At 42.1% G+C, this 26,125-nt stretch overlaps 1 protein-coding gene and 1 long non-coding RNA gene across 2 annotated transcripts in view; one reads left to right on the plus strand and one right to left on the minus strand.

The window, feature by feature from the left end:
* Positions 1-15,379, minus strand: LOC133536092 (uncharacterized). Its single transcript, XR_009802380.1, has 3 exons — positions 15,149-15,379; positions 6,116-6,197; positions 1-308 (listed from the first exon to the last, which is right to left on the minus strand). It is a non-coding gene; the product is annotated as an uncharacterized LOC133536092 (long non-coding RNA).
* The window catches only part of LOC133536090 (prosaposin-like), a 23,025-nt gene continuing 12,033 nt past the window's right edge, over positions 15,134-26,125 (plus strand). The window contains exons 1-5 of the mRNA XM_061876290.1: positions 15,134-15,290; positions 15,354-15,406; positions 19,712-19,786; positions 21,157-21,285; positions 25,411-25,533. Coding sequence (XP_061732274.1) covers positions 15,239-15,290; positions 15,354-15,406; positions 19,712-19,786; positions 21,157-21,285; positions 25,411-25,533 — 432 coding nt within the window. The 5' untranslated portion in view covers positions 15,134-15,238. The remainder of the gene's footprint in view (positions 15,291-15,353; positions 15,407-19,711; positions 19,787-21,156; positions 21,286-25,410; positions 25,534-26,125) is intronic.

The raw sequence follows: 26,125 nt of genomic DNA on the forward strand, positions 1-26,125 counted from the left end.
TTGGGAGCGATTTAGATGTTTTTAGACACATTTACTAGGATAATTCTGGGAAATCCCTTATCTTTCTATTGTGTTGCTAGTGTTTTAGTGAGTTTAACAGTACCTGATAGTCGAAGGGGTGTGTCCACGGGTGTCTTGACGCCAGTGTCTGATGGAATTCGACGGCAGCTTTATGGGCGGCACAAGCTCAGCTGATCTCCGGTAAGAGGCGACTTTTTACCACAATTTTCTCACCGAAAACTGCTGGTTGACATTTGGTCGGGATCCATGTTCGCTTGACCGCTGTGATCCATAGGAAAGCTTCACCCCTGTGAATTTTAAACAGGGAATCACCGTGTGTTTGTGTGGCTAAAGGCTAAAGCTTCCCAACTCCATCTTTCTACTGTGACTTCTCCATTATTAATTGAACAAATTGCAAAAGATTCAGCAACACAGATGTCCAGAATACTGTGTAATTATGCGGTTAAAGCAGACGACTTTTAGCTGTGTGTGTGCGCAGCGTTAATATTTCCTAACAGTCCGTGACATCACGCGTACGCGTCATCATTCCGCGACGTTTTCAACAAGAAACTCCCGGGAAATTCAAAATGGCAATTTAGTAAACTAAAAAGGCCGTATTGGCATGTGTTGCAATGTTAATATTTCATCATTGATATATAAACTATCAGACTGCGTGGTCGCTAGTAGTGGCTTTCAGTAGGCCTTTAAGATGGAAAGTGTAGCATCCATTATGATGTGCAGTCATGTTTTCAAAAGACCGTAAGTGTTATGATCCGCTGCCCGGATCATATTATGGTTTAGATTTTTGAGTCTTTTTTTATTTTCTGTAGGTTTTGGACTCCTTCGATTCCAGTTTGTGCAGCTCTGTTTCCATGGCTGCGTATTATTTTCACCTGCCGCTTGTTCCAGACGCACACCTGTTTTTGTGATTACTATCTTTATTTAAGCTTGACTTCTCAATCTTGCTTCCTAATTTGTTTTTGCACAACAAGTGACGACTTTTGTTCCCGGTTCTGCTTATGCTAGCTTCCATGCTGAGCCCATTTAGTTTTTCTAGCTCCCATGCTAGCTCTTTTAGTTTTGTTAAAGTCTGATTTATATTTTAAATAAATCATTTCCTACCTGCACGCTGTGTCCAGAGCCCGTCTGCATCCTTGGGAGAACTTACATCATCATGTAAGTCTTGAACTATACAAAGTATTTCAATGGTTAGAATCTGCACTTTTGCATGATATACTAGTTACTATGGTAATCTAATTAGTTACTATGATCATCTAATTAGTTACTATGGTAATCTAATTAGTTACTATGATCATCTAATTAGTTACTATGGCAATCTAATCAGTAACTATGGTAATCTAATCAGTTACTATGGTAATCTAAGTCACAGCAGCTCAGACGAGGTACCAAACAGTGTGGGTGGGAAGCGTTTCCACAGAGTGTTTACAAAATGGCCAGCCTGAAAGGAGATATTTACAACAAAGTTCTGAAGCTTAGTGATATATCACATATATGTGTTGGATCCGCTTTGGACTGGACTCTTGCGACTGTGTTGGATCCATTATGGATTGAACTTTCACAGTATCATGTTAGACCCGCTCGACATCCATTGCTTTCCTCCTCTCCAAGGTTCTCATAGTCATCATTGTCACCGACGTCCCACTGGGTGTGAGTTTTCCTTGCCCTTATGTGGGCCTACCGAGGATGTCGTAGTGGTTTGTGCAGCCCTTTGAGACACTAGTGATTTAGGGCTATATAAGTAAACATTGATTGATTGATTGATTGATATATCAGATTGCAGGTGGATTTTTTTTTGCTACACTTCGCCTTCATATTTTACTGTGTTTGTTGACGTTCATATGTTGTCAATATTCAGTGTTTTATCATTCATAGATAATATTGTAAATCCCGCTGCAGGGGTCGGGGGGGGGCCCTGCAGACCTGCAGCGAAGCGGGTGTGTGCCAGGACCGGCTTCGAGATCAGCGACAGGTGCGTAGATGGCCCAGCTGGGCCCGCTTATCTAATCACCTGTCGCTCTGTTAAAAGGCAGCAGCCGGGGAGGAGAGGAGAGTTGGAGTTTGAGCACGAGAGAGAAAGACAAGCCCAAAGACAATTGCTTCAAAGCACATGAAAGACAATTTATTGAAAAATAAACCATATAGTAAACCTTGACGAGACTGTTATGTCGGCGCTTGGTGGTCCGAAGAACCCGGAGGAGACATACCTCAATAATGTGGCGCACAACGTTCTGGTGGATCATGGACTGGTCGCAGCCCGAATCCACAATCGCCCAGTACAGAGGTAGGGAACCTATGGATCTAGAGCCAGATCTGGCTCTCTGATAAATCTGAGCTGACGTTGCCTAACACGATAAGTAATGAATAATTCCACTTGTAATCACAGTGTTAAAAATAATGTTAAAATTATAAAACATTCTCATGCATTTTTAATCCATCCATCCGTTTTCTACCGCACCTGTTCAAGAAGTTGCGTTAATGTTAAGAAGTTATTTATTCATTATTGGTTAGTGTGGGGCTTGCCCTCCTGGGGGTTCTTCAGACCCCCAAACACCGACATGAGAGCCTGTTTCAGGGTTACAATATTGTTTTATTTTTCAATAAGTCTCTCAGTTGCTTTCCAGCAATAGTATTTCCAGCCCCAACCCTGTCTCTCCTCCTGGCTGCTACTTATAACAGAGCGACAGGTGATTAGATAACAAGGCCCAGGTGGGCCATCTACGCACTTTCGCTGCAGGCCTGCAGGCCACGCACCCTCCACAGTTAGCTTCAGAATAACAATGTTATTATAAAGAATAAGAGACCTGTTATACTCTAGAAATGTTGGTCTTACTTAAAAATGCACGTATTTAGTTGTGTTCAAAATTAATGATATGGCTATTACGCAAATATATTTTAAAATATTTGGCTTTTTGGCTCTCTCAGCCAAAAAGGTTCCCGACCCACGACATAGGTAATGGTGTGACAATATCATCCTTACATACGAGTGTTTCTTTTATTAATATTAAAAGCGGCCAGGTCCCCTGAGGGTAGCAAAAACTGCAACGTGGGCCTTAATGAAAACCAGTTTGACACCCCTGATCTAGACTTAATCTCAGTGTATCTACAAAGCAATTCAACTTTAACTCCCAGCACATCTTGGATTCAACTAAAAAAAAAAAAAAAAAAAAAAAAAAAAAGCATAATTAAAAAGTATTCTATGTATCAACTCCCTCATTTGTCATTTCCACTGGTCACCTTCTTTAAATTAGCACAGAAGACAATAATTTTCACAGAACTATATCAATGTGGACTATTTTAATTGGGGTTACCAAGTGTTTATTTTACTCCTGTTTGTTTTGCGTTTGGGTAGAGGGGGAGGAGTCACAGCCTCGCTTCACCGTATAACTATTGCTTTAGCGACATCCAGTGGACACATTTAGAACAGCAGTTTCTTTCATTTAAAAATGCTGATTAATTTCACACTTTGCAAACTCATCTCGCGTTCTTGATGTTCGACATCACCAGAGGTGCTTGGAGTAACCAGAAATTGTACTCAAGTAAGAGTACAGTTACTATAGAGATTTATTACTTAAGTAAAAGTAAGGAGTAGTCACCCAAATATTTACTTGAGTGAAAGTAAAAAGTATGTTGTGAAAAAACTACTCAAGTACTGAGTAACTGATGAGTAACCTGTTTGTTTAATGATGACGGCAACAAATAATGCACAAAAACATCAAAATAGCAACGAGCAGATTCAGAGCCAGGAATATCACTTAAGCAACTAAAACAATAATATATATTAAATAGTACATTAAAATAAAATAAAAATTAAGGCACATTGAGCCACAATAACTTAACAGCACCATAGGCTCAGTAGGCATTGATTGATTGATTGAAACTTGTATTAGTAGATTGCACAGTACAGTACATTTTCCGTACAATTGACCACTAAATGGTAACACCCCAATAAGTTTTTCAACGTTAATCAATTACTTAATAAATGACCAAGTCGAGGTGATCTACCTCATATATACATATACACACATATCATATACATACACACACGTATCATATATATATATATATATACACACATGTATATTTACAGTAAATAATTTATATTTATTTATTTTGCCGTTTTTGCTTACATGTTAAAGGTGTTTTAATGAATATACATGCATGTTTAACACATAGATTCCTATCTTTCATGAAGACATGAATATAAGTTGGTGTATTACCTGATTCTGATGACTTGCATTGATTGGAATCAGACAGTATAGTGCTGATAATGTCCCGGTTTTCAAATGGAGAAAAAAAAAGTTCCTCCTTCCTGTCTAATACATCATGAAAGTCGTTGGTTTTTGGCATCTTATTTGTCCAGCTCCCATATTAGTTTTTATACACTTTACAAAAAATACATTGGCGGCAAACTCCGTAGCTTGCTAGCTTGTTTGCGCTGGCTTTCGGAGACTCTTATTTTGTTAGCGCAGGCGCGATGGAGCGGCGCTTTTATTGTGAAAACAGGAACTGTGATATCAGTCTTTAGGCTTTTGACGGGAAGTACGGTTGAAATAAAAAGTGTCTTTTTTCCTTTACACTTTTGATTGATGGATTGAAACTTTTATTAGTAGATTGCACAGTACAGTAGATATTCCGTACAATTGACCTCAATACGTTTTTCAACTTGTTTAAGTCGGGTTTTACGTGTGACGGTCACGTGACCGCCTGGCTCTGTTTGATTGGTCCAACGTCACCAGTGACTGCATTTGATTGGTGAAACGCAGGCATGTGTAGTTCCTACTTTGAATGCGTGTCTGACAACATCAAAACAAACAAAGCGTGCATTAACAGATCGATAAAAAAAAAGTAGCGAGTACCGACCTGATTGCAGTTAAATGGAGTGGAGTAAAAGTAGCGTTTCTTCTCTATAAATATACTCAAGTAACAGTAAAAGTATGTTGCATAAAAACTACTCTTAGAAGTACAATTTATCCCAAAAGTTACTCAAGTAGATGTAACGGAGTAAATGTAGCGCGTTACTACCCACCTCTGCACAGATATCATATACATACACACACATATCATATATATATACACACATTTATATTTACAGTAAATAATGTATATTTATTTGTTTTGCTGTTTTTGTTGACATGTTAAAGGTGTTTTAATGAATATACATGCATGTTTAACATATAGATTCCTATCTTTCATGAAGACAAGAATATAAGTTGGTGTATTACCTGATTCTGATGACTTGCATTGATTGGAATCAGACAGTATAGTGCTGATAACGTCCACGTTTTCAAATGGAGGAGAAAATAAGTTCCTCTTTTCTGTCTAATACCACATGAAAGTCGTTGGTTTTTGGCATCTTATCTGTCCAGCTTCCATATTCGTTTTTATACATTTTATAAGAAATACATTGGCGGAAAACTCCGTAGCTTGCTAGCTTGTTTGCGCTGGCTTTCGGAGACTCTTATTTTGTTAGCGCAGGCGCGATGGAGCGGCGCTTTTATTGTGAAGACAGGAACTGTGCGATCAGTCTTTAGGCTTAGGACGGGAAGTACGGGTGAAATAAAAAGTGTCTTTTTTCCTTTACACTTTTGATTGATTGGTTGAAACTTTTATTAGTAGATTGCACAGTACAGTACATATTCTGTACAATTGACCACTAAATGGTAACACCCCATTAACTTTTTCAACTTGTTTAACAGACCGCCTGGCTCTGTTTGATTGGTCCAACGTCACCAGTGACTGCATGTGATTGGTGAAACGCAGGCATGCGTAGATCTTACTTTGAAAAACCAAAACAAACATTAATAGATTGATAGATTAAAAAAAAGTAGCGAGTAGCGAGCTGAATGTAGATAAATGGAGCGGAGTAAAAGTAGCGTTTCTTCTCTATAAATATACTCAAGTAAAAGTATGTTGCATAAAAACTACTCTTAGAATTACAATTTATCCCAAAAGTTACTGAAATAGATGTAACGGAGTAAATGTAGCACGTTACTACCCACCTCTGGACATCACTGCACTACATAAAAACATTGTAAAAGCAGTGTAAATAGTTGGAAAAATACATGACAAACACTTTTAAAATACATTCTATTACTTTTACTGCGATGAGGTGGCGACTTGTCCAGGGTATACACCGCCGTCCGTCCGATTGTAGCTGAGAGAGGCACCAGCGCCCCCTGCGACCCCAAAGGGCATAAACGGTACAAAATGGATAGATATATTACTTTTAAGTGACAGATAGTTTAAGCAAACAAACTTCCCCTCAAACAGACACCATTAAAAATAATAAATAAATAAATGGGTTGTACTTGTATAGCGCTTTTCTACCTTCAAGGTACTCAAAGCGCTTTGACACTACTTCCACATTCACACACTGATGGAGGGAGCTGCCATGCAAGGCGCTAACCAGCACCCATCAGGAGCAAGGGTGAAGTGTCTTGCTCAGGACAAGACGGACGTGACGAGGTTGGTACTAGGTGGGGATTGAACCAGGGACCCCCGGGTTGCCACTCTTCCCCTGCGCCACGCCCTCCCGCATTTTAGGCTTCATAATGCACCACACAGGCTGGCCAGTCTAGTACCAGCACTCTTTTACTATGAAGCCACGCTGTTGTAACACGTGGCTTGGCATTGTCTTGCTGAAATAAGCAGGGGCGTCCATTAAAAAAACATGTTGCTCCAAAATCTGTATGTACCTTTCAGTTACCCATGCCTTTTCACATTGTCATTATGGGGTATTGTGTGTAAGATTTCTAATACAAAAAATGATATTATTCAATTTTGCAAAAATACTATGAAAAAGTGTGAATACTTTCCGGATTCCCTGCATTGTATGACGTCTATCTGGTGCGAGTTTAATCCTTGTACACACAGTATAATAAGCCCTATGGATGAACCTGATCTTTCAACATCCCACTGCAAATATGGAGTGAACATGCTGGACAAACACCCTGTCCTGCCTTGTAGTTCCCTCCTCAAATTTACACACGTGACATCTCGAAGTGCGGATTGAAAGAAGTGATCTCACCTTGATGCAATGTGAGGAAACACACACGGTCGCTACACCGCGGTGGAAAGGCTTGAGGCAGCCATTATTATAATGGCCACATAGAAATAGGACAACACAGACTTGCACCGAGGCCAAAGCACTGTTTCCCTTACACTCAACAACATACTTGTTGTATATTTCTTTATCCATCCATCCATCTTCTTCCGCTTATCCGAGGTCAAGTCGCGGGGGCAGCAGCCTAAGCAGGGAAGCCCAGACTTCCCTCTCCCCAGCCACTTCGTCCAGCTCTTCCCGGGGGATCCTGAGGCGTTCCCAGGCCAGCCGGGAGACATAGTCTTCCCAACGTGTCCTGGGTCTTCCTCGTGGCCTCCTACCGGTCAGACGTGCCGGAAACACCCCACCTGGCGAGGCGTCCTGGTGGCATCCTGACCAGATGCCCGAACCACCTCATCTGGCACCTCTCAATGTGGAGGTACTTTGAGCCAAAGGAAGCTCATTTCGGCCGCTTGCACCCGTGATCTTGTCCTTACGGTCATAACCTAAAGCTCCTGACCATAGGTGAGGATGGGAACGTAGATCGACCGGTAAATTGAGAGCTTTGCCTTCCAGCTCAGCTCCTTCTTCACCACAACTGATCGATACTGTGTCCGCATTACTGAAGACGCCGCACCGATCCGCCTGTCGATCTCACCATCCACTCTTCCCTCACTCGTGAACAAGACTCCGAGGTACTTGAACTCCTCCACTTGGGGCAGGATCTCCTCCCCAACCCGGAGATGGCACTCCACACTTTCTTGGGCGAAAAGCATGGACTCGGACTCGGAGGTGCTGATTCTCATCCCAGTCGTTTCACACTCGGCTGCCAACTGATCCAGTGAGAACGGAAGATCCCGGTCAGATGAAGCCATCAGGACCACATCATCTGCAAAAAGCAGAGACCTGATCCTGCGGCCACCAAACCAGATCCCCTCAACGCCTTGACTGTGCCTAGAAATTCAGTCCATAAAAGTTATGAACAGAATGGGTGACAAAGGACTGCCTTGGCGGAGTCCAACCCTCACTGGAAATGTGTCCGACTTACTGCCGGCAATGCGGACCAAGCTCTGGCACTGATCATACAGGGAGTGAACCGCCACAATAAGACAGTCCGATACCCCATACTCTCTGAGCACTCCCCACAGGACTTCCCGAGGGACACGGTCGAATGCCTTCTCCAAGTCCACAAAGCACATGTAGACTGGTTGGGCATACATCCATGCACCCTCGAGGACTCTAAAGTTCTCTAAGAGAATCAATTTGCTCTATTTTTAAATTGTTGCTGCACATTGTACAATGTACTTTGTAAAATTTGTACAAACGATTATCAATAAGTCTAGCACCGTTCTCTGGTGTTATCAAAGACCAGTGGCAGCTGCTGTTCTCTGAAGTAGGGGATGTTGGTTTTCAGCTACTCTCTAAACCATCCATCATCTTCCGCTTATCCGAGGTCGGGTCGCGGGGGCAGCAGCCTAAGCAGGGAAGCCCAGACTTCCCTCTCCCCAGCCACTTCGTCTAGCTCTTCCCGGGGGATCCCGAGGCGTTCCCAGGCCAGCCGGGAGACATAGTCTTCCCAACGTGTCCTGGGTCTTCCCCGTGGCCTCCTACCGGTTGGACGTGCCCTAAACACCTCCCTAGGGAGGCGTTCGGGTGGCATCCTGACCAGATGCCCGAACCTCCTCATCTGGCTCCTCTCCATGTGAAGGAGCAGCGGCTTTACGTTGAGTTCCTCCCGGATGGCAGAGCTTCTCACCCTATCTCTAAGGGAGAGCCCCGCCACACGGCAGAGGAAACTCATTTCGGCCGCTTGTACCCGTGATCTTATCCTTGCGGTCATGACCCAAAGCTCATGACCATAGGTGAGGATGGGAACGTAGATCGACCGGTAAATTGAGAGCTTTGCCTTCCGGCTCAGCTCCTTCTTCACCACAACGGATCGGTACAACGTCCGCATTACTGAAGACGCCGCACCGATCCGCCTGTCGATCTCACGATCCACTCTTCCCTCACTCGTGAACAAGACTCCGAGGTACTTGAACTCCTCCACTTGGGGCAGGGTCTCCTCCCCAACCCGGAGATGGCACTCACCCCTTTTCCGGGCGAGAACCATGGACTCGGACTTGGAGGTGCTGATTCTCATTCTCTAAACCAGGCCTGGGTAATTATTTAGAGAAAAAAAATATATGTCTGGGAGCCGGTATATCTGATTTTTAGAACCACTAATACAAAACCTCAGAATAATGTCTGATTGAATGCTAAAAATGTTATGACGGACCGCCTTAAAAAACGGAATGAGATACCCAGAATGTACATGAAAATAAAGAATGTGGGTTTTACAATATTATTTAAAAATCTCTTAAGGCCCAAGCTGTTTGTTTACATGCTTTATTTTATTTCTCTTTGCTATTTGGGCTTAGTGGACCCTAATTATTTTGTCGTCTGTGTTTTCAAATTTTGATTTCTATTTACTGTTTTAATTGGTTTCACCCTTAAAATTGTTTTTAATCATATTTATTTCATAATGTTTTTGTATTGATTTTATATGTGTTTATTTTTATTCAGTCATTGGTGAAGCTCAGAATAGTATTTGAATATTGTTTTTAAAGGGGAACATTATCACAATTTTAAAAAGGTTAAAAACAATAAAAATCAGTTCCCAGTGGCTTGTTGTATTTTTTGAGTTTTTTTTCAAAATTTTACCGGTCTCGGAACATCCCTAAATAAAGCTTTAATGTGCCTTATTTTCGGCTCTCTGCGAATACACTGGCGATTTCCCTGTGACGTCACACAGTGCTGCCAATGTAAACAAACAATGGGAATACCACAGCAAGATATAGTGACATTAGCTTGGATTCAAACTCGGATTTCAGCGACTTAAGCGATTCAACAGATTACGCATGTATTGAAACAGATGGTTGGAGTATGAAAGTATTGAAGAAGAAACTGAAGCTATTGACGCTATTCATAGCCATAGCATGGCCGAATAGCTGCGTTAGCATCGCCGGTAAAATGTGCGGACCAAACGATCAGGACTTTCGCATCTTTTGACACTGGAGCAAATTAAATCAGTCGATTGGTAAGTGTTTGTTTCGCATTAAATGTGGGTGGAAGGAAACGTAATATAGTTGCAAATGCATCTACAGGTTATCCATACATGTCCGTGCCATGTCTGCTTTAGCACCGCCGGTAAATAGCATGTTAGCATCGAGTAGCGTAGCATGTTAGCATCGATTAGCTGGCAGTCAACATCAACAAAACTCACCTTTGTGATTTCGTTGACTATCGTTGCAAATGCATCTGCAGGTTATCCATAAATCTCTGTGCCATGTCTGTCTTAGCATCGCCGGTAAAATGTGGAGACACTCTGGTACATTCAATGGGGGTCTGGCGGCAGACACTTTGGCATCTTCGGGCCAGTGGTGCAACTTGAATCCCTCCCTGTTAGTGTTGTTACACCCTCCGACAACACACCGTCGAGGCATGATGTCTCCAAGGTTCCAAAAAATAGTAAAAAAAAACGGAAAATAACAGAGCTGAGACCAGGTGTTTGTAATGTGTTGAAAATGAAAATGGTGGGTGTGTTACCTCGGCGACGTCACATTCTGACGTCATCGCCTCCAGCGCGATAAACAGAAAGGCGTTTAATTCGCCAAAATTCACCCATTTAGAGTTCGGAAATCGGTTAAAAAAATAGATGGTCTTTTTTCCGCACCATCAAGGTATATATTGACGCTTGCATAGGTCTGGTGATAATGTTCCCCTTTAATATTGTTGTGCAGCACTTTGGAAACATGTTATTGTTTAAATGTGCTATATAAATAAAGTGGATTGGATTGATTGGATAAATAGAATAAATACTAACAATCATCTTTTGATATGATGTACTTAGTCCATAAGTACACAAACGTGTACTTCATGTTTAGTCACATGCTAATCCTTATTTTTACACTTTTTCCCCAAAATTGCATTGTATGTTATACTCTTCTGACACCACCAGATGGCAGTATAAGTGTCCACATAAGTGGCCATAAGACCCCAATTCAGCAGTGTACACAATTTTGGAAACAAGAGCTAAAAGCTGCCGTCCACGCATGTGGCCAAATAAGCCTTTAGAGCAGGGGTCTCCAACTCAATTTACCTGGGGGCCACTGGATGCAGAAACTGGGTGAAGCTGGGCCACAATAAAATATGTCTTTAAAAAATCTAACATGCACTTTTTAATAAATTCACCTTCCTTGATGGCTTTCCCTCCCTAGCAACATACTTGCCAACTCTCGCGATCTTTCCGGGAAACACCCGAATATCAGTGCCTCTCCCGACAATCTCCCGGGGCAATTATTCTCCCGGTTTTCACCCGGGGAACACTATTAATGGCGTACCGTGATGGCAGTGTCTTTAGCGTCCTCTCCAACTTGCCCTCTCATCCACTTATCCACCACACAAGCAGTGTGCCAGCCCAGTCACATATTGTATGAGGCTTCTGCAGAACCACGGAATTGACTGCAAGGCATACTTGGTCAACAGCCATACAGGTTACACAGAGTTGTGATGTAAACAACTTTAACACTCTTACTATTATGCGCCACACTGTGAACCCACACCAAACAAGAATGACAAACCCATTTCGAGAGAACATCCGCATTGTAACACAACAGAACAAATACCCAGAATCCCATGCATCCCTAACTCTACATTCTACACGCCCGCTAGCACCAAAAGCCACATACGACACATGGCTGGGCTGTGCTAGATAATTTCACATGTTGTAGAGGTCGGTGAAGGCAGCGCCTTCACAGCACGCCCGTATTAATGCTGTTAGGGCGAAAATCAGCAGACATTCGCGCGAATAGTTGCTCTGAAATTCGGGAGTCTCCCGGAAAGTTTGGGAGGGTTGGCAAGCGGCATTAATTTAAAACTCGTGGGCCGCACTAACATTGAATTTTCATTTTAAGGTGCGGGCCGCGTGTCTGAGACCCCTGGTTAATACATAGTACAAAGCAAAAAAAAAAAAAACACTGAATGCAGTGTTATTTTATTTTAAATTTCAAAAGAGTTTTGTGGCTCCCATTGTTTTCTTTATTTAGGGAAACGGGCCAAAATGGCTCTTTGGGTTGCCGACTCCTGCCCTACAGTTTCCATTTTAAAGGTCTAAAAAAAATTAAAGCTGCAAGCAGCGTTGGTCGGGTCCGCCTTTGGCCGCTGCCGCCGTGTCCCGAGTCCCGAGTCCCGATCTTAGTCAGACCTACATAGAAGTTTTTGTTTCATCACTCTACGACATTCCTAACAGAATTTACAAGCAGTTTTGTCAGTTTTTTTTCCTAGGGGGAGCTAGAGCACAATTTTCATTTTTGGGGTTTGTTTTTTTATTGGATGGCAATTTTCACCAGTCCTGATGTGTGTGTAAAATTTGGTGAGTTTTGAAGCATGTTAAGGGGGTCAAATTACAGATTGGCGTTTCTGGATGTTGTTGATAAATGGCTTTCGCTTGGCATAGTATAGCTTTAACTGGCACTTTGAAGCATTTTAAGGGGGTCAAATATCAGTTCAAAGAGGCGAAAAAGGCATTTTTTGCAAAAATTTTGTTTTGAAGGGGTTTTTGTCAACTTCCTGTTGATTTTAGGTATAGAAGTGTTTTATTGGAAATGTAGGTCTAAGTCAGACCTACATAGAGGTTTTTGTTTCATGTCCCTACGACATTCCTAACGGAAGTTACAAGCAGTCGGTTTTTTGTCTCTTCCTAGGGGGCGCTAGCGCGCAATTTTCATTTTTGGGGTTTGGTTGCTTAATAAGTTGGTCTGCCGCTCCATACCGATGTGTGTGTCAAATTTGGTGAGTTTTGAAGCATGTTAAGGGGGTCAAATTAGGGTGCGAAGGTGCGAGCGCGCCTTGGGCTGCTGCCCCCAACCCCCACGGTAGCAGACACCTTGGTGGCACTATTTAATGCATTGTGAAAGTAATGCAGTTGTTGTATTGAAGTGAAAATATCAAGCTTCCTGTTGATTTTTGCCAAAGTATGTTAATTATTCAAATGTAGGTCTAAGTCAGCCCTACATAGTGGTTTTTGTTTCATGTCTCTCTGACATTCCTACCGGAAGTTACAAGCAGTTTTGTCTGTGTTTTCTTCCTAGGAGCAGTTTGTCTGTGTTGTATTCCTAGGGGGCGCTAGAGCACAATTTGGAGTTTTGGGGTTTGGTTTTTTTATTAGCTCGCAATTGTTGCCAGTCCTGATGTGTGTGCCAAAATGATTTTGGAATGTCGGGCGGGCCAGTTTGAAAAGCTTGAAGTGAAGTGAATTATATTTTTATATAGCGCTTTTTCTCTAGTGACTCAAAGCGCTTTACATAAGGAAAACCAATATCTAAGTTACATTTTTAAAGCAGTGTGGGTGGCACTGGGAGCAGGTGGGTAAAGTGTCTGGCCTAAGGACACAACGGCAGTAACTAGGATGGCGGAGGCGGGGATCGAACCTGCAACCCTCAAGTTGTTGGCACGGCCACTCTACCAACCGAGCTATACCACATAAAGGGCCACATGTGGCCCCCCGGGCCTTAATTTGCCCAGGTCTGGTATAGACTGTCTGCCTTTGTTTATTTAACAGAGGTTAAAGATACATACATCCATCCATTTTCTACCACTTGTCCCTTTCAGAGTCGCGGGCGGTCGTTGGAGCCTATCTCAACTGCATTCGGGCGGAAGGCGGTGTACACCCTGGACAAGTCGCCACCTCATCACAGGGCCAACACAGATAGACAGGCAACATTCACACACTAGAGCAGGGGTCACCAACCTTTTTGAAACCAAGAGCTACTTCTTGGGTACTGATTAATGCCAAGGGCTACCAGTTTGATACACACTTAAATAAATTGCCAGAAATAGCCAATTTGCTCTATTTACCTTTAATAAATAAATCTATATATATATATAAAAATGGGTATTTCTGTCTGTCATCCCGTCGTACATTTTTTTTTCCTGTTACGGAAGGTTTTTTGTAGGGAATAAATGATGAAAAAAACACTTGAACGGTTTAAAAGAGGACAACACAGGAAAAAAATTAACATTAAATTTAGAAAAATTGTTTATCTTCAATTTCGACTCTTTAAAATTCAAAATTCAACCGAAAAAAAGAAGAGAAAAACTAGCTAATTCGAATCTTTTTAAAGAAATAAAAAAATTTATGGAACATCATTAGTAATTTTTCCTGATTAAAATTAATTTTAGAATTTTGATCACATGTTTTAAATAGGTTAAAATCCAATCTGCATTTTGTTAGAATATATAACAAATTTTTCTAACAAAGACAAATCATTATTTCTTCTAGATTTTTTAAATTTTAATCATAAAAAGTTTGAAGAAATATTTCACAAATATTCTTCGTCGAAAAACAGAAGCTAAAATGAAGAATTAAATTTAAAAAAATGTATTATTCTTTACAATAGAAAAATAAATGTACTTGAACATTGATTTAAATTGTCAGGAAAAAAGAGGAAGGAATTTAAAAGGTAAAAAGCTAAATGTGTTTAAAAATCCTAAAATCGTTTTTAAGGACGTATTTTTTCTCTAAAATTGTCTTTCTGAATGTTATAAGAAGCTAAGTAAAAAATAAAAGAGTTTATTTAAACCAACTCTTTAAAATATTTTCTTGGATTTTCAAATTTTATTTGAGTTTTGTCTCACTTAGAATTAAAATTGTCGAGCAAAGAAAGACCAGCTTGCAAGTAAATAAATGAAATTAAAAAAAATAGAGGCAGTTCACTGGTAAGTGCTGCTATTTGAGCTATTTTTAAAACAGGCCAGCGGGCGACTCATCTGGTCCTTACGGGCACCGCGTTGGTGACCCCTGCTCTAGGGACCATTTAGTGTTGCAAATCAACCTATTACATTATAAAAGCGCTTTTTTTATTTTAAAGATTACAAAGCAGACGGATAATCTGATTTGGAAACATGCAAAGAGGGAAAAAAATGCAGAACTGTAAGTAATGTGCAGTAATTCTGGTGACTTGGTTACACCTGTGAGGAAGTGAAAAGGGACGGTTCCAGTACAATTTTGATCACACACGCCTTCACATTTTTTTTTTTCCTCACCTTAAAACCGGGTGGGAAAGGCATAAAAGCTGCATTTTGTTACGCCTCGCGCAGATTCCGCTCCAGAAGCTGTTGATTCCAGACGAGACAATGACCTCAATCACCTTTGCATTGTTCCTCTTTGCGGGTCTCCAAGGCTGCGGTAAGACACAAGATATAATCATGTAATGATGCAATTATGCAGCAGACACATTTTTTTTTGCAGCTCTGACCTTTAATGGAGATGACTTTCAAGCCATACAAGACAAAGTGATGGTGGTAAGTCATGTTTTCTTCCCTATTATCAGTTGAAATAAATTAATATGGTATAAACACAACACCCTTTCATTTTTAAGTTAAATTGATCAACGTTTTGGTGTGTAAAGCTTATACTAAAGGCATTATGTATTCGTGTATTATTGGCATAATAAGGCAAGGGCACAATTTTGCATTGTTGAATTGTTGTTTTTTAAGCACTATATTGGAAAAAGTATTTGGCCATGTTGTAACTGCACTGTAGTGGCAATAACAGACAAAATATACAGTCGCTTATCGCTCAAACACTGATGACATCTATTAAACAAGACAAGAAGCAAGGAATCAAACAGAGACAATCAAATTTGGCTCAATGAGGAGAAACGTGTACAAACCCCGTTTCCATATGAGTTGGGAAATTGTGTTAGATGTAAATATAAACGGAATACAATGATTTGCAAATCATTTTCAACCCATATTCAGTTGAAAATGCTACAAAGACGAGATATTTGATGTTCAAACTCATAAACTTTATTTTTTCTTTAGCAAATAATAAGTAACTTAGAATTTCACGGCTGCAACACGTCCCAAAGTAGTTAAGAAAGCGAAAGGTTCACCACTGTGTTACATCACCTTTTCTTTTAACAACACTCAATAAACGTTTGGGAACTGAGGAAACTAATTGTTGAAGATTTGAAAGTGAAATGATTTCCCATTCTTGTTTTATGTAGAGCTTCAGTTATTCAACAGTCGTATTTTACGCTTCATAATGCGCCACACATTTTCGATGGGAGACAGGTCTGGACTGCAGGCGGGCCAGGAAAGTACCCGAACTCGTTTTTTTACAAAGCCACGCTGTTGTAACACGTGCTGAATGTGGCTTGGCATTGTCTTGCTGAAATAAGCAGGGGCGTCCATGAAAAAGATGGCACTTAGATGACAGCATATGTTGCTCCAAAACCTGTATGTACCTTTCAGCATTAATGGTGCCTTCACAGATGTGTAAGTTACCCATGCCTTGGGCACTAATGCACCCCATACCATCACAGATGCTGGCTTTTGGACTTTGCGTCGATAACAGTCTGGATCAGGGGTCGGGAACCTTTTTGGCCGAGAGAGCCATACAAGCCAAATATTTTTAAAAGTATTTCTGTTAGAGCGATATAATTTATTATTATTTTTAACACTGAATATAGCTATATGCGTGCATTATTAAGAAAGACCAACATTTTAGAGTATGATAAGTCTTTCATTCTTTTTAATAACATTGTTATTCTCAGGCTAACTAAAAATAAATAAAATACTTTTTACCATTAATGCGACTTCTTGAGCATGTGCGGTAGAAACCAGGTGGATGGATGAAAATGAATGAGAATGTTTTATATTTTAGTTATTTTTGACACTGTGATTACTAGTGGGGTTATTCATTACTTATCGTGTTAAGCAATGTCAGCTAAGATTTATCTGAGAGCCAGGTGCAGTCATCAAAAGAGCCACAAGTTCCCTACCCCTTGTCTGGATGGTTAGCTTCCCTTTTGGTCCGGATGACACGATGTCGAATATTTCCAAAAAACAATTTGAAATGTGGACTCGTCAGACCACAGAACATTTTTCCACTTTGCATCAGTCCATCTTAGATGATCTCGGGCCCAGAGAAGCCGGTGGCGTTTCTGGATGTTGTTGATAAATGGCTTTCGCGTTGCATAGTAGAGTTTTGACTTGCACTTACAGATGTAGCGACAAACTGTATTCAGTGACAGTGGTTTTCTGAAGTGTTCCTGAGCCCATGTGGTGATATCTTTTGGAGATTGATGTCGGTTTTTGATACAGTGCCGTCTGAGGGATCAAAAGCCACGGTCATTCAATGTTGGTTTCCGGCCATGCAGGTTACGTGGAGTGATTTCTCCAGATTCTCTGAACCTTTTGATATTATGGACTGTAGATGTTGAAATCCCTAAATTTCTTGCTCTTGTACTTTGAGAAACGTTGTTCTTAAACTTTTTGACTATTTGCTCACGCAGTTGTGGACAAAGGGGTGTACCTCGCCCCATCCTTTCTTGTGAAAGACTGAGCATTTCCTGGGAAGCTGTTTTTCTACCCAATCATGGCACCCACCTGTTCCCAATGAGCCTGCACACCTGTGCGAAGCTCCAAATAAGTGTTTGATGAGCATTCCTCAACTTTATCAGTATTTATTGCCAACTTTCCCAACTTCTTCGTCACGTGTTGCTGGCATCAAATTCTAAAGTTAATGATTATTTGCAAAAAAAAAATGTTTATAAGTTTGAACATCAAATATGTTGTCTTTGTAGCATATTCAACTGAATATGGGTTGAAAATGATTTGCAAATCATTGTATTCCTTTTATATTTACATCTAACACAATTTCCCAACTCATATGGAAATGGGGTTTGTAGTAAATCATGCAAAAGTGCAGATTCCAACCATTAAAAGACTTAGTCTAGTTGAAGACTTCCAGTCATTACAAAACATGACTGCACATCATAACGGCAAATACACTTTCCAGCTTAAAGATCTAAAAAAAAAAACTATAGGAATGTCCGGCGGGCCGGATTGAAAAGCCTAACGGGCCGCATGTGGCCCCCGGGCCTTAATTTGCACGGGTCTGCCTTATATAGTACCATCGAAATTAAAATAAATGTAAAGAATATATTAAATGTGGAAAAATAAATAAGAATAAATATTTTTGGGTGATTTAACCCCCAATTCCAACCCTTGATGCTGAGCTTTTGAGGTGAAATTATTAAAACTCACCATATGTTTTTAACATTTTAGTTTTAAAAAAAAAATCTACTAATAAAATGCAATAAAAAGTGTGTTTTAATAGTATTCACTGTTAGGGGCCAAACATAACTGCGATGTGGCCCTCAGTGAATACCACCTTGACACCTCTGTTCTGCATGATTGTTGAGGGGGACCTTGGGAGTAGTGTATTTACAGTATGATGCCAGGGATCATACATCCATTTTCTACCGCTTGTCCCTTTCGGGGGTCGCCGTAGCCTAGCTCAGCTGCATTCGGGCGGAAGGCGGCGTACACCCTGGACAAGTCGCCACCTCATCGCAGGGCCAACACAGATAGACAGACAACATTCACACTAAGGCCAATTTAGTGTTGCCTAGAGATGTTTGTGGTCTCATCCGCGGAGTCCGCGGGTCGGGCGGGTGACATGGCAAAAAAATAGATTTTAATTAGATTCGGGCGGCTGGCGGTTGAACCATTCGGAAATATTTGATATACATGGTTCAGGGATCGATATCCTTTACCATTCAAAGAGCCATATAGGACCCGTGTCACAAAGCGAAGAAGACAACAGGAGACGCAGACATTCTCTAGCATGACTGCCGGCAGTCACCCAGTTAAAAAGTTTTAGGGCGTGCTATGAAGCCATTGACTTTGTCGCCTTCTACAACATGTACGATCTGCTTGTCGGTCCAGCAACATGTTGTATGTGGCTTCCGCGGCTACACGCACACGACTGCAAGGCATACTGCGTGACACAGAATACAATAATGGTTGTGATGTACACAATTTTAACACTCTTAGTAATATGCGCCACGCTGTGAAGCCACACCAAACAAGAATGACAAACACATTTCGGGAGAACATCCTCACAGTAACACAACATAAATGCAACACAACAAATACCCAGAATCCTTTGCATCCATGACAGTTCCTGACTATTTTTAACACCCCGCTGGCAGCAAACGGGTGGCGGTCGGTTGCGGTTCTGATAAAATGTTGGTTCGGGTGGACGGCGGGTAGATGACGACTTTGGTGATGCGGTTGCGGATGATATAATTGCCTATCCACGCATCTCTAGTGTTGCCAATCAACTTATCCCCAGGTGCATGTCTTTGGAGGTGGGAGGGGCCTATCCCCAGGTGCATGTCTTTGGAGGTGGGGGGGGCCTATCCCCAGGTGAATGTCTTCAGAGGTGAGAGGACGCCGGAATACCCGGAGGGAACCCACGCGGTCACGGGGAGAACATGCAAACTCCACACAGAAAGATCCCGAGCCCGTGATTGAACTCAGGACTACTCAGGACCTTCGTATTGTGAGGCACGTGCACTAACCCCTGTCTCACCGTGCTGCCCCTGTGTTTATGGACCATGGAACAGCAAAGAGGGCTTTCCCATAACTCCTCCCACAAAGATGAAAGCATACAATTGTCCCAAAGACTACGATGAAAATTCAGGATTTCGGGGGGAAAACAAAGTCTAGCTCCTGATTAACTAATTGATCACAGATTGTGTCAGGATACTTGTCTACACAAACATGACTTCCACCTTGACTTTGCGTCCCCAGGCTGGCAGCCCGTGTGACGACTGCACCCAAATAGTCAACCTCCTCATTGACCTGCTTTCCAACGCCGACTTCCAGGTGGGTTAGCGGCAAACACATTCCTTCCTGACCGTTATCGACACACTGCTGATACCTTCCACAGTACACACACACATATACTTACAACACACAACGCTATCTACAGTTGCCTTTCGTATCGATACAGAAGAAAAGGAGAATTCCACTGCAAATTCCTGGAATGGTATGCCAGGTTTTTATCAGCGGGATGTGAATAGTGGAGAGTTAAACAGCTTCATCCAGGCCTGCACACAGACTTCTCCTGAGTAGAAGTCTGCTCTTAATGACTAACAACAGTAAACCCAAATACTCACACTGACGGTCAAATGTCCTTTCCGGCAGAAATCTACTGAGGTGACTATTTCCTGCATACCCCACAGACTTTGCTTGCTTTCCCAGTGTGGAAACTAAAAATGGATGTATTTTACCTTTGACGAGCTTTGTAGGTTTTCTTCATTTTTTTTCCTAAGCAACGAAGCCCAGACTTCACTCTCCCCAGCCACTTTCCGGGGGATCCCAAGGCGCTCCCAGGCCAGCCGGGAGACATAGTCTTGCAAACGTGTCCTGGGTCTTCCCCCGTGGCCTCTTACCGGGATGGACCGGGGTGGTGGTTCCTCTATTTAAGAAGAAAAACCGGAGGGTGTGTTCCAACTATCGTGGGATCACATTCCTCTGCCTTCCCGGTAAGGTCTATTCAGGTGTACTGAAGAGGAGGCTACACGGGATAGTCGAACCTCGGATTCAGGAGGAACAGTGTGGTTTTCGTCCTGGTCGTGGAACTGTGGACCGGCTCTATCCTCTTGGCAAGGTCCTTGAGGGTGCATGGAATTTTGTCCAACCAGTCTACATGTGCTTTGTAGACTTGTAGAAGGCATTCGACCGTGTCCCTCGGGAAGTCCTGTAGGGAGTGCTCAGAGAGTATGGGGTATCGGACTGTCTGATTGTGGCGGTCCGCTCCCTGTATGATCAGTGTCAGACATTTCCAGTGAGGGTTGGACTCCGCCAAGGCTGCCCTTTGTCACCGATTCTGTTCATAACTTTTATGGACAGAATTTCCAGGTGTATTCAAGGCGTTGAGGGGATCCGGTTTGGTGGCTGCAGGATTAGGTCTCTGCTTTTTGCAGATGATGTGGTCCTGATGGCTTCATTTGGCCGGGATCTTCAGTTCTAACTGGATCGGTTCGCATCCGAGTGTGAAACGACTGGGATTGGAATCAGTACCTCCAAGTCTGAGTCCTTGGTTCTCGCCTGGAAAAGGGTGGAGTGCCATCTCCGGGTTAGGGAGGAGATCTTGCCCAAAGTGGAGGAGTTCAAGTACCTCAGAGTCTTTTCCAGTTTTGTACTGATTTCTTATTGAATAATAACACTAATTCAGCAGTTTTTTTCCCCAGGGAAAGATCACGGAGGGCCTTGGCAACCTATGTGACCACCTGCCTGGGAAGGCCAGCACGATTGAATTCTGCAAGCAGGAGGTGGACAAAATCCTGCCGATGGCCATCAGCTTCATCACCGTTGTAGCGGTAAGTTGTAAGGGTGTCCCCATTCCACTTTCTCACAACACCGAAAATGGAGCCTCGAGTGTTGGCCGATACCGATATTATTCAGATACCATATCAGCAGGAATTTTATTACACACTTTTATTTTGTTGTGTAGAACGTTTAAAAAGGCTTGATCGCGTGAAATAAGTGAAATAGTTGATATGAAAAACACTGACCTTATGGCATAAAAGTACATATTTTTATTATTTTGTGGTGTTGGAAAAAGTTGTGATAAAGTGAATTTACTCAAAGAACATTGGCAGAACACTAACCTTTTACACTTTTGCGGTGAGGTGGTAATTTGTGTTTTGGTGAAACTTAGTGGATATATTTATTTATTATCATGACAGTAAATTTAAAGGGGTGAGTGCCATCTCCGGGTTGGGGAGGAGACCCTGCCCCAAGTGGAGGAGTTCAAGTGCCTCGGAGTCTTGTTCACGAGTGAGGGAAGAGTGGATTACGAGATCACGAGGCGGATCGGTGCGGCGTCTTCAGTAATGCGGACGCTGTATCGATCCGTTGTGGTGAAGAAGGAGCTGAGCCGGAAGGCAAAGCTCTTAATTTACCGGTCGATCTACGTTCCCATCCTCACCTATGGTCATGAGCTTTGGGTTATGACCGAAAGGATAAGATCACGGGTACAAGCGGCCGAAATGAGTTTCCTCCGCTGGGTGGCGGGTCTCTCCCTTAGAGATAGGGTGAGAAGCTCTGCCATCCAGGAGGAACTCAAAGTAAAGCCGCTGCTCCTCCACATGGAGAGGAGCCAGATGAGGTGGTTCGGGCATCTGGTCAGGATGCCACCCGAACGCCTCCCTAGGGAGGTGTTTAGGGCACGTCCGACCGGTAGGAGGCCACGGGGAAGACCCTGGACACGTTGGGAAGACTATGTCTCCCGGCTGGCCTGGGAACGCTTCGGGATCCCCCGGGAGGAGCTGGATGAAGTGGCTGGGGAGAGGGAAGTCTAGGCTTCTCTGCTTAGGCTGCAGCCCCCGTGACCCGAACTCGGATAAGCGGGGCAAAATGGATGGACTTTGAAGAAGAAATGTTTTGGTCGGACTTAAGATAGGAAAAAGTCTTAAGCCAAAAAAGAAAAAAAAGGCTGAATGGGAACAGAGAAAGAAGTGCAGAACTGGTGATCAAAAAGAAGAGTTGTGTCCTCTTCTACTGATGTTTTTCTCAAAGAAACAAGGTGTCTATGGAAGAGTGGCTGGGGAGAAGGAAGTCTGGGCTTCCCTGCTTAGGCTGCTGTCCCCGCGACCCCACCTCGCATTAGTGGAAGAAGATGGATGGATAAACAAATGTCGAAAACAGACATATATTACATATAGACAGTGTTGGGACTTAATGAGTTACTTTAACTGCGTTATTTTCGGTGGTAACTAGTAGTCTAACGTGTTATTTTTTATATTCGGTAACTCAGTTACCGTTAAAACATGATGCGTTACCTCGTTATTTTACATTACTATTTTTTAATGTAGTATTGGCTAGAAAGTAATAAAATCTGAGTGTTTTATTGTGTGTGTGGGGGTGTGTCTGTGTTTACTAACAAGACACCATCACGGAGCAGAAGTCGAGTTTCTTAACATGGAGATATTCTCACTACTTTTCTTTGGTCGAGCACAAAGAAAAGAACGTTTTAGTTAAATGTAAGTTGTGTCTTGGATCAAAGATCCCATCTGCTGCCCGAGACTGCAATTTAAATTTGCTGAAACAGCTACAAAAGCAAGGTGCTTCGACAAAGCTAGTAAGGACAGACACACTTCACTACCCGCTAAGCAACAGCGGCTGGACCGCTAGCCAGGACGACGTTGATAGAGCCATTGCAGCGTATGTGCTAGAAGACATGCAGGCTATTTCTACAGTGGAGTCACCCGATTTCAGGCAGCTAATTAGCATGATAGCGGACGGCAAATGGCATGAAAATATTTTCCAAGTTCCTGGACTCAGTGGACAGTGAGTACATAAACATGGAAAGCAAGCTAAAGAAGACACTACAAACTCTGCCTGTGCTCATCATTCATCACTGAAGGTACACACACTCTTAAATACTCTTTCATTCTAGACTTCTAGAGTGTTTGATTATCACATCGCTCTAAATGCATAGACTATAAAGTTCACAAACATAAAGAGGGATAGTAGTGGGCCAGGCCAATCTTTCCTTTTCTCTAAACTAAAACTCGGGAAAAGTGTAGAGTGCACTGGGCTTCAATACAGTGTTGATCTCCTGAAGACATGATTTTATTTCACAATTCCTTGAGAGAAAAAAACGCCTGGTTAGGCTTTGTGTATGTCATGTGTGCCTTCCTTGGGTGAAGCCAGGTTGACAGTTATGTTGTGACATGTTATCATGCGGTTTGTTACTCATGTATGTTATGCTATGTTGCAGCTATTTAAAAAAGTTTTGTCAATTTGTTCTGGCCTGAAAAAAGTTGGCCCTTTGAAACATATCTTTGTGTTTGTGTGTGGTATGTAGACCACATGGCTTAGCAGAGTTCAGTGATGCAAATGCATGTCAAGTTGATCAACAGATTATATTATTCTCCGGTGCAATAACAGTACTGAAATGAAGGCAAAAAGTGCATTAATGGGAGCTTTGAAAAAAAAAAAAAAAAGAAGTTACTAAATAGTTTTCACAGTAATGCAACTCCTCTCTGGGGAGGGAGGAGGGGGTACTCAGATGACAGGGGATGCAAAACAATAACATGGCCACTACTGCCTAGTTTTCCCTTGATATATTCTTATTTTACTGTTATACTATTATTCCCATTGTTGCTTTTTTATTTTTATTCCTATTGTAATATTTCTCTATATTCTCTATTAAATTGATCTCAACTCTGTACGCTGCTGCTGGAATTTTAATTTTCCTGAAGGAATCAATAAAGTACTATCTATCTATCTATTGTTGCATTTGGACCAGATGTTCCTCCAAGGGAATTTAAGTTACTGGTCAATCCCAAGTTCTTTTGATGACAAATAAACTGAGTTTAAATGATCACCCAGAGCAGAATAGGTATTTTGCAATTTATTCCAAAGCTTTGGAGAGACCAACCTAAAAACAACACATTGAAATCGTGTTGCCAAATTGATCTGAAAACATTACGGAAGTGTTGTCTTCTTCGATATGCCAATAGCCCCCACCCTTCAGAGTGAAAACACATGTCTATAGTTCTACTTAGCCTGAGACAGGATGAGATAAGAAAGGAGTATTGCTACTCCCCACATTCCCAAACTCAAGGTAACTCACAGTGTACCATCGGTCACGAGATGGAGAAAAAATAGAAAAAGAGTACAAATTGAAACCACTAGCTATTTCAAATATGATTATAGAAAGAAATAACTCTGAAATATGGATATTTGTAGATATCTATCTCCGTCACTATCTATCTATCTTTTTGGTGTTAGTAACTTAGTTACTTTTGGAATAAAGTAACTAGTGTCACGCCTGTAAGTTTATGTTTTGGTTTTGGTCAGGTTATGTTTAGTTTTTTGGACATTTAGTTCCGTCTTAGCACTTCCTGGTTTGTTTTCGTCTCCATGCCAACTCATTAGTTTTCACCTGTCATGTCACATCCCTGTCCTCAGCCTCACACCTGTTGTCACTAATTATCATAGCTACTTAAGTCACTCTTTTTCTTGTCTTCATTCTGGGATCTTCACACGCACGCACCCTACCCATGCTGTTCCAACCTTCATGCCCTTGTCCACAGTTCCGTGCCGTGCAATTTTCGTTGTTTATGCCACAGTGCTAGTTTTGTTTTTTTCATGCCAGAGTGCAAGTGTTTTCTTTTCATGTTTGTAGTTTGCAGCATTTATGATAGTCTTTTGTTTGTTCATAGCCAAGTGTTTGTACCTCCTTGTGAGCGCTTTTTGTTTATCTTTGATTAGTTATAGTGTTAATTAAATAGAAGATGTACTCAGTCACGTCTCGCCCGTGCAAATCATTTTCTGCGTCGAACAAACAACTTTAATCCAAGCCAAGTCTTGACAACTAGAGACTGGTTTTCAGGAACTAACCCAACACTGCCTGTACAGAACAGTCTTTTTCAAAACACGTGCTGCAGTGTGAGAATCTCCGCTTTAATAGAACCTCATATTTGTTTATGCAGAAGCCGCAGGACATGTGCAGAACCATTGGCCTGTGCGGCTCCCACGACAAACAGGAAATGCTCGGCTACTCCGTCAGCGAGGCTCTGCAGGCGGCGGATATGACGGATGACGACGTGAGCGGGGTGAGGCCTCGGAAAATACCGTATTTCCTTGAATTGCCACCGGGCAATTACTGCCGGGTAAAACTCGCTTCACAAAATAATTAGCGCATGCTTAGAATTACTGCCGAGTCAAACTCGTGACGTCACGAGTGACACTTCCCCTGTCATCATTTTCAAAATGGAGGAGGTTGATTTCAATACTGGTAATTTGAAATCGCATAAAGGGAAGAAGACTAAGAGCTATTCGGTAGGATTAAGGTCCAAGCTATTGAATATGCTAAAAAGAACAGTAAGCAGCTATGTTTTATTAATATACCGTAGCTGCGTGTGTCAAATAATGAGTCATTAAGCGCCCTCTACCACTCCTGGTGGTAGAGGGCGCTAGTGATCCTTCTTGCGACTACTCGGCTGCAGAAGAAGTGACAATGAGTGACGTGATATGTGCTGGGACAGATATGACGCGGGGGATGCATGACGGACCTTTTAGGATGTAACACTCCTATGCTGGCTATGTAAACAACCGGGCTGAAATAAAGCATGTTCCAGTCCTAAATACCCAGTGTATTGTTTGTACAATAACACTTCATGGTGGCAGCGGTGGGATAAAGAGATC

This window comes from Nerophis ophidion, linkage group LG17 (genome assembly GCF_033978795.1).
Source record: "Nerophis ophidion isolate RoL-2023_Sa linkage group LG17, RoL_Noph_v1.0, whole genome shotgun sequence".
NCBI lineage: Eukaryota > Metazoa > Chordata > Actinopteri > Syngnathiformes > Syngnathidae > Nerophis > Nerophis ophidion.